The sequence below is a fragment of the Lipophrys pholis genome (genome assembly GCF_963383615.2).
Source record: "Lipophrys pholis genome assembly, chromosome: 13".
Lineage (NCBI taxonomy): Eukaryota > Metazoa > Chordata > Actinopteri > Blenniiformes > Blenniidae > Lipophrys > Lipophrys pholis.
This window is the reverse complement of record NC_137632.1, coordinates 24,514,393-24,523,793: the sequence shown is the minus strand read 5'-3', so window position 1 is coordinate 24,523,793 and position 9,401 is coordinate 24,514,393. Positions and strand designations below refer to the sequence as shown.

At 41.3% G+C, this 9,401-nt stretch overlaps 1 protein-coding gene across 1 annotated transcript in view; it reads right to left on the bottom strand.

Moving 5' to 3' along the window:
- Window positions 1-4,609: 4,609 nt before the first annotated feature.
- akap11 (A kinase (PRKA) anchor protein 11) overlaps window positions 4,610-9,401 on the bottom strand; it is a 28,565-nt gene continuing 23,773 nt past the window's right edge. Inside the window, exons 11-12 of the mRNA XM_080478993.1 lie at window positions 7,094-7,293; window positions 4,610-5,241 (exon numbers count right to left, since the gene is read on the bottom strand). Coding sequence (XP_080335119.1) covers window positions 5,065-5,241; window positions 7,094-7,293 — 377 coding nt within the window. The 3' untranslated portion in view covers window positions 4,610-5,064. The remainder of the gene's footprint in view (window positions 5,242-7,093; window positions 7,294-9,401) is intronic.

Sequence of the window (9,401 nt, the reverse complement as noted above, 5' to 3'; positions counted from 1 at the left end):
AGCAACACGCCAGGGAGACATTAAGGAGGAAAATAGAATGATATTAAAATAGAAAATAACTTAAGTGAAAATGTTGAGAAAGTGAATGAAAAGATAAAATGTCAATGTCATAGTTGAAGGGATTGAAAAGTTAAAAATAAATTTGAATGATGTGAAAAAAAAAAAGAAGTTAAAATACAGTTAAAATGTCAGAGTATAGAATTAAAGAGTCAGAATGTGGGGAAAAAAATGTAGAAATACAATTAAAATGTCAGGAGTAAAGTCAAAATAAAGAATCAAATGTATATAAAAGTTTAAAATAAGTTCCCATGAGGTCAAAATGTATAGGAAATCTTTTGAAATACAATTGTAGTTTTGCTTTATTTTCAACATTTTAACTGAAGAAAGTCAGAATGTGAGAAATGAAGTTGGAATAAAATCAGAATATCAAGAATGAAGTCAAAATAAATAGTCAATTGTATGGAAAAGTAAAAAAAAAAAAAAAAAAAAAGTCCAAATAAGGTCAAAATGTCAAGAAAAATAAACCTTTCAATACCGTTAAAAAGTTGAAACTAAAGAACACATAGAACTTTAATGAATCCGAATGTGGAGGAAACAAATGTAGAAATAAAATGAAAATCTCAAGCATAAAGTGCAAAAAAGGCAAAATGTGAAAAATTTTAAGGTAGAAAGTACATTTCAAATAAAAAGGTTCAAATTGTGTTATTTGGAGGAGAAGGTAAAGATAATAATGGAGATAATAAAGTTGGAAACAAGTCAGAATGTGAAGCATTAAATCAAAAGGAAGTTTTTCCAAAAGTCAAAGTCAGAGTGTAAAAAATAAAGTCAAAATACGGAGACTCAAGTCAAAATTGCGTCACAACGTCCAAAATAAGGTTGGAATGAAGAAAAAACGTAAAGAATTTGGTTAAAAAAAGGTAAACTCAGTCAAGAAATTTCGATATGTCAATAATAAAGTCACAAATGATGAATGAAAAATCAAGAATGAGGCCCCGTTTGCACAACGTTTCAAGTGAAAACGCCGTTTTTTAGGTTTCAGAAAAGTTCCGTGTTTACACGGCAACCGTTGAAAAAAACAAATACACCGTCAGCATCAACAGAGGGAGACTGAGTAAGTGTTTTCAAAAAGGTTAGGTTTCAGTGGTTCTGTTGCGTAAACAGAAAACCCAAACCGCAATGAAAGTTTCCCGTTTTCACTTGAAATCGTCTGAGAATGAAAAACAAAGATTTCATTCTTGACGGGGTTTTTTTTTTTTTCTCAACACGTTCACTTAAACAACCACAATCTAAAACAACGATCTTCATCGTCCTCGTTTCTCCTTCATGTCACCCTGACAGACTTCATCGTTGACGTCGGGTTTCACGTCGCATCTTTGATAAATATTCACTTTTTGTGTGTAAACATAAGATCGAGGACAAAAAACACCTTGCGGATTATACGACCATTTGGCAGCTCAGAGATTAAGAAGCGGGGATAATCTGCGGAGGCGGGTCTCAGCCATGCAGGCAAACACCACCGACAACACCTAAAAGTTTATATTCATGGACGCGAGGCTGTGGTATAATACAGTGTTTTCAAACTCAGTCCAGATTTAGAGTCGAGGACCCGGCAGCGTCACGTCGGGGAGGAAACAGCAAATAAATAATCTCACAAAAATGTGCAATCGAAGTGAAGACATCCTCAGAATCCCCCCCAAAAAGTGCACGTATCGGTGAGTAACGTGTGGACACACACACTGGTGGAGGGGATGGCTGAGTAATGACAGAGTGTGTGTGCGTGTGTGTGTGACACGATGTGTAAGTGTGGTTTCTGGAGGTGTCTAATTAGTGACGGATGGGCCGAGTGATGTGCGTCACTGGATCTTCCCCTGCAGCCAATGTGGGACACGAACACTCAGAACCAGACAAACTTCAGACCAGAGTCTCAAAGTGTGGGGGACGGGGGTCCACTGTCGGGGGAGGGGATGCCTTTTTCCCCCCCGACAGGACATCTTCAATTTACCTGATTTAAATGAGCAAATCCACGATTGAGCGATCAAGAAGTACATTTTAGTTTGTTGTCATGAAGACAATTACTGTATTTTCCGGTCTAAAAGTGACACTTTTTTTCTCTTGGTTTGCCTTGTCATGTGACTCATGTCCAGAATGGACTTACATACATATAAAAATAAATTCCAGTAATACCATCTGAGACCTCTAGATGTCACTGTCTGGCAACAGAATAACAGAGAGCAACAGAAATGTCTCCCAAACAAAATTAATAAAAAATTTACATTGAAAATGATAAACTGAGAAAGAGTTTAGAGTATGTGTGTAACTTGGAGAAAAGCATAGAAAGTGTTACCGTAATGAAGAAAATAAAATAAAAAACACTAATCGATAAGCCAATAACTGAGCTGAGGACAAAAGATTCTAGAATAGCCGAAAGCCCAGATATATTGATGGTGCAGTTACGTATGGATATGGAAGAATAACTAACCTCTTCATTGCGCTTTTTCGACAACTTATAGTCCGGAAAATACGGTAATAACAACGTTTTAATGCCTCTAACTTAGGGGTGTCAAAGACATTTTAGTTTGCTGGTGAAATCGTTCCATAATAACCCTTAAATTCAAACTTTAAAGTTTTTCTTTGTTGTGGCGCAGACTACAAAAAGAATCCAATCTCAACATAAAGCCAAATCTAATGAAACCTTTTGGTACAAATTAGAATGAAATGTCTAAAAAAAGCACTTCTCCTATAGCTGTTGCATTATGGGTGTTTTTATAAACCCTAACAGCATGGCTTAAGACTGATGCTCGTTTACTATCTTTCATGGTAGCGTCACCGATATCTGAGCTCGGGTCCCAGTGTCGTTTTGTGTCGCTAATCTTAAGAAATCTGTTAAAAAAAAAAATCAATGTTTTCTTTGTAATCTTTACTATTCCGGCTGGATTGGAGCCTCTTGCGGGCCGGTTGTTTATGTTTGACACCCCTGGTCTAACTGGTTCTTTAGGTGTAAATAGCCGTGAGCTATGCTCTCCCTTAAAAAAAAAAAAAAAAAAAACTTCCTTCGCTTCTTTCAAATACCTGAAATCCCTCTGGTGAACATCACCCGCTACAAGTACTTTACTGAGTTTGACAATCGAGGCAAGCCAAGAAGTGTTGCAGCATCTGGAAAGCTCTGGGGAGTAAACGGCGGCCAAGAGATCGGCTCAGATTATCACGACTAAAGTTGTATGTTTTTACACAGGGAGGCTCTGGGTACTCAATCACTGGAACAGACGGGGAGCATTTTCTTTCTCTCTGAATACTTTTTAAGAGTTTTAACACCACAAATAATCTCACCAATCACCCTGTTCTCAATCGGTGTATCGGATTAAACAGCTTTTCAGATCAAAGCTCAAATCCTGCCATTATTTTTTATTCTATGCTCCTTCAATTAGAGTTTCATCCAACTTATAGTCACAGTGGAGACACGTTAGAGCCTGTTTACACGACATTTCAAGTGAAAACGCATCGTTTCAGAATAGTCTTGCGTTTGCACAGCAACATTTTGAAAACGATGGTAGAAACTGTGGAAATGATGTAGTTAAGATATCGAGCCACTAGTGGGAGCTGTTGGTTGTTATTGTAACGAAGGCAAACCTTATTGTTCATCCACTGAGCATGTGCAGAAGTAGTTACTATGACCGTGGTGGGCATGTGCAGTGGCAACGTTGGAGTGTTTTCAAAAAGTTGCGTTACGAAAAGTTTCTCATTTCTACTTGAAAACATTGTCATCTAAACGGGGCTTTAGGATCACCAAGTAAGCCAAACTAATGCATCTTTGGATGAAAAGCTGCGAGAGAACAAGCAAACTCCTCACAGAAAGGGTCCAAAGTCGTCTCATTTCAAGCCTTTTACTCAGTAACAGAATTCGGCGTGTGCACTTGTCATCACCGGACCTCCTACGCTGTCTACAATGTTGAGACATTTCAAAAACTACCAGAAAATAGAGAAAAAGATGAAGCAGTATCACCGCAGTGAACCCCGGGACTATTTCAGTGTGAACGTGAAAAGTTTCCCCAGCACATGTAACATTGAAATTTTTTTACTTGAGTTGAAAAAACAGACAAAAGGTGTCACTTAGTTATTTGAGTGAAGGGATTCGGAAACACTTGTCAATTTAGTTGAAATATAAAAAACTTCCAGATTTCAAACTGCTATCAACACTCTGATGGGTAAACTTGGCAACGTATCCACAGGCCATGTGCAGCCAGACCTGCCACGGTGATCCTTCACCAAAGTGTCCACCGACATGGGGTGTCGGTGTCGGTGTCGGTGTGTGTGTGTGTGTGTGTGTGTGTGTGTGTGTGTGTGTGTAGCTGTGAGAGCCGGCGAAACACGAAGCCAAAGCCTCATCGCAAGATAACTGAATGCATCACTTTAAAGATTGCATTTATATCATTGTGAATTCATCATAAATACCTTGGAGCTTCAGTGGTTAATACGGTGAGGCTGGAATACTTGTGGAATAATGTCTCCTTGTTTCTGATAACACGAGGGTGTGGTGTGCTCTGTGTGCGTGTGTGTGTGTGTGTGTGTGTGTGTGTGTGTGTGTGTGTGTGTGTGTGTGTGTGTGTGTGTGCACACGCACAGTTGGACTCTGGACATGTGGAAACACCACCGCGGAGGTGAGCAGTGGGTGTACTGACATCACCCGCCCAGCAGCTGTGGGGATTCCCTAACAGAAAACACATTCTCTTCCTCTCAACTCACTGCATTTCTGTCTGGAAACACAAGGGCTGGGTCTCTCTCTCTCTCTCTCTCTCCCTCCTCCTCCTCACTCCCTCCCTCTCTCTCTCTCTCTCTCGCTCCTACATCTTCCTCCTCGATGTGTGAGGCCTTCCAAGCAAAGGTGCAGAGGAGTGAGCTCAAGAGCTGTAATAAGAGAAAAGGCAGAAAGGAGGTGAATCTCGGTGACACGGGCCGCCAACATTCGAGCTGATTTGTGTGATGCCCTTTGGGGGGGCGGTGAAGATTGCAGAAGCCCGGTTTGGAACTGAGGAAAAAAAAAAAAAAATTGAAGAAAGATGAAAAGCCCTAAGCATGCTCCAGGAGCCACTGGAAGAGGGGGGTGCGGTGGTGCTCTCTGCCCGCCTGGGGCGGCTCCTCGCTGGGCTGAGGCGCCTGGATCTCCTCGCAGTAGCGCAGCAGCGTGTGCAGCAGCTCTCCCACCCGCCACCGCCGCTCTCGAAGCCTCTGGACCACCAGTGGAAGCTGGAAGGCATTCAAAACAGGAACAGCCATTGAAAGAGTTATCAACAGTGGTCTAAATGAAAAAGGGGGGGGGGGTTAACTCAGAAATTACCACGTGGATTGTTTTGGTCTGTCAACTTGTGAATCAGGATTACAGCGCGAGGTTTCCCAATTAGTCATGAAAGGGATAAATATGTTAAAGATCAAGAAAGCCAACAGACAAATGGTTTTGGAAAATCAGATTAATTTTTGAAATGTACGCAGGATTAGTTTTTTTCCGGTCCAATGTGATGAGTCAACGACTGCAGCGCATGAGTGTTTGCAGCGTCGTCTTTCACTGATGGAATTTTCCCATCAGGATTAATTCATTGCTCACAGGTCTGTGACAGCATGTAGTTGTTTCATACCTTCCATGTGTTTTTCTATTGATCTTAACGGCTTTAAATTCTATGTAAGGGGAATGGCAAAGAGCTTCAGGGAGGGATGTGTTATGTGTGACTTAGACCCCGTTTACACGACAATGTTTCAGGCTACTTGGGCCCCCCTCCCCCTCCCCCCGGTTTCCATAAGGACTGAATCAGAATGTTTTCAAAAACATTCTGATTCAGTCCTTATGTTTTTGAAAACATTCTGATTCAGTCCTTATGTTTTCAAAAAGTTGCATCTTCATTGGCTCCAGGCATCACTTTTATGTAAACAGACCCTGTGGCACCACATTATGTAATAACGCAGCATTTTGTAATAACTGTTGGAATCTAACAAATTATTGTAAAATGCAATCATGACTTTTACTATAAAATACGGCAGATTATTCCATAATGAGCTGAACATTTATGACATTGGTACATCATGCACCTTTATTGCATAATGTCGTAATACAGACCCTCAACACAGGACAGAGGTTTTTTGGTTTTCACTTGAAGACGTTGTCGGGTAAACAGCGCTTTAGACTGACATTAGTACAAAAAAAAGTGTAACACAAGGTACAACTTCTATCTAAGACCTGTCAGATTTCCAAATAAAATCATGATAAGATTGATGACTTTTATGACGCTATTCATTGCAGTCTGGTTATGGACAGCTGGTATGAGTTGGGATACAATAGGCCAATAAATCTACCTTTCAATCATCAAAGTACGGGAGAGAATATTAGGTTCTATGTTAGTTCTAAACTGAACTATTGTAATTTCTTAATATCAAGATGCCCCAAAAACTACCAGGAGCAACAAATTTCATTGTCTTCTTGTAAGATATCATTTTAAATTGTTCCCTCAATGTAGGTGATATTAAGGAGACATAAAGTTGCATGTGTCTCCTGCACATTGTGTGAATTGTGGGGCTAAAAGTCCCTGATCTGAAGCGTTTCGTGTTTTCTGACCTGCTCTTTTCTTTGTTTAGACGGTCACTGAGTTTGTTTCTACTAACCTACCTAATTGTATAAAACACACAGCTTCTAGTATTGCAATTTATTATGATGCATCCGTTCATGTTGTTCATCGAAGTTGACCAAAACAAACCAAACTCACAGTAAACTCATCTGTTCTATGATGAACTGTGATTAGCGCTGAAGCGACCACATCTGGAGGCGCGTAGGAAGGGTTACTCGATGATCTGACAGGGTTCAGTGGCTGTGAAACATGACGCCAGTTGTTTTATTTAAACACAGCAGTAGCTGGTGGTTTGTCTCCACAACAAAGCAAACTGTAGTGGAAACCAGGACACAGCTTCACGGGATTTCTAACCTTTGAAAACCAACAACTATCAGAGAAAGAATGACTTCTTTCATAACGGGAGCATGACGTGGTCGGGAAGAATCTCGGTGCCGGATCATAAATCCCGCGGTGGCGGTGGGAATGAACAGATAGAGAATCACCTGCTGCAGCTCTCTGTCGGAACTCAGCTGGATCTGAGGGACGTCGGCCATGGAGGCTGCCACCCACTGCAGCATGCTCCTGAGCTGGGGGTCGAGGGTCACGTGGTGAGGGAGGAAGCCATGCTCCCTGACGTCAGAGTTCACGATGAGCAGCACGGTCCGGGGAGGCTGCGCCAGAGTCCGGTCCACACACAGCGTCCCTGCAGCACAGAGGAACCGGATCACCTCAGGACGACACACACTTCTGCTCTGTTCCGTCTGTTCTCAAGCACATCCGAGACACACAGATCCAGTGCAGCTGCCTGCGTTTTCCCACGCTTCCGCGTCAAGACGGAGCCTCTCCACTCGGAGGCCTCTCGTCCGAGACGCAGTGGAAGGAGTGAATGAATGAGGAGCAGTGTGGCTGAACGTGGGGGCGGCGAAATCCCCGACAGACAAACACAATCAGCAAGAATCTGACTGTTCCAAGTCTCGGAGCGGGGCCTCAACTCTGCCTCATTTCCTTTTGCTGTCCAAGACGGTGCCATATCAAACTGTCTGACGGCCTTTTGGGGAAATGATCTGCACTTCAAAGTCTGTACTTTTTGCTCTCTCCTTATCAGGCGTTCATACAGTTTACAAATGACATATAAGGCTGCAACGTTTTACTGGCCGTCATCATTGGCACTGTTGACTTGGCGAGTTTTTATGATGGAGCCGTGCTGCATGCTACATGCTAAAGAGTTTCGGGGCTCACACGTTTGCGTATGCAGCGTAAATGAGGCTTGATGGCATTTTAATTAAGAACTCATATCTCAGTATCAGAAAGTATCTAAAGGGTAGTACTGCCACTTGTCCTTTAAAAACCAGATATCGATGCATGATCCCGAATTATAGCTTGAGTATTAATACAATATGGTTCAAATGTGCACCAAAGTAAACTACTTTTTTTGGATGATAACTTTGAATAAGTAAGTCAGAATCCAGCTTCCATATGCACTTCATCAACAGAAGGGTGCAGGAGGCTGAAACCTGTCCTGAGCAGTGTGCCGGTGTCGAAATAACTGTTAGAGTGGATGAGGATTAGGTATCCATTATTTTCTCCTTTTAAACTGAATAAATGTCTATTTTATTCCTCAATGAGTGGCTTACAATATCATTCAGTGAGGCCCATGGGTAAAAGTGTTCAGTAAATGTATATCCAGGCTATTCTTTGTGAAGATTTGAGAAAAGGCATAATGCACAAGTACTGAAACTCCCTCCAGCTCCTATACCGGCTTCATACAAAGCAGGGTACAGGGCGTTGGAGCAACCACTGTGGAAAAAGCTTCGAGACCTAAAGCCCTCAGCTTTACATGAATCCAGACGTGGCTGAAAGATACAAGCGCCGTGCGAATGTGAAAGTATCTATGCTGCAGTGAAAGAAAATGACATTCAAATGACATGTACTTGTGTTTTAGTCTCATTTAAAACATCAGAATATAAATATATGTATATTAAGGGCTATGACATCATAGTTTCACTCCTTGCATGTGAGACTAAAGTATGAAGATTTCATGAAATGTGCTCTAGACCTACCTCACGCCTACACTTTAAGTGAAGATTTAAAAATAATAGGGTACAAACCATCTCCTATATTCAATGCGGATTATCCTAGAAAAAAATGGGCAAAAGGTTGTGTATAATCTGAAGAGTGTCCCAATTTAAGTATCATGCAATGGAATAAAGAGGCTGGGAGAGCCGTGAATGAGGAGGAACCTTGACTTCCAGACCTGAAGGTTTATGTGTGATACTGCAGAACTATTCAAACTGGAGTAAAAGCTAAAAGGTACGTGAGGTCAACTCGTCTCCAGTCGGCTGTTTTGGGTCAGAAAATGCTGTGTACAATTACAAGGAGCCCGATATTCAGGATTAATATAATTGATTCACCGAATTCCAAATCATGAGCTAGACTATGCAGATTGTTAAAATATTCCATAAGCTAACAATCACCGAGCACCACTGTGTTAAAGACATAACTGAATCAACCAGTGAGTTAATAAAATGAATAAAAATCTGTCGGTCCTCATCATCTTCACAACTGCGTTTCTTCCAAATGATCATATTCTTCAAACAGGGAAACAAAATGGACTCGTTGGATCTGCTCTATCATGGTTTCATACACATCTTCCCGAAAGAGATTATTTCATCACTCACTGATGAGTTCTCAGCGTAACAACAAATCTTTTCTGGTTCTGTGTCGGGTTCAAAGTTCTTATCAAGTTGTCTTTCCTCTTTTTGTTATACGGATAACATTCAAACTATCTCCGGTTCTGGATGGTGCGAACGC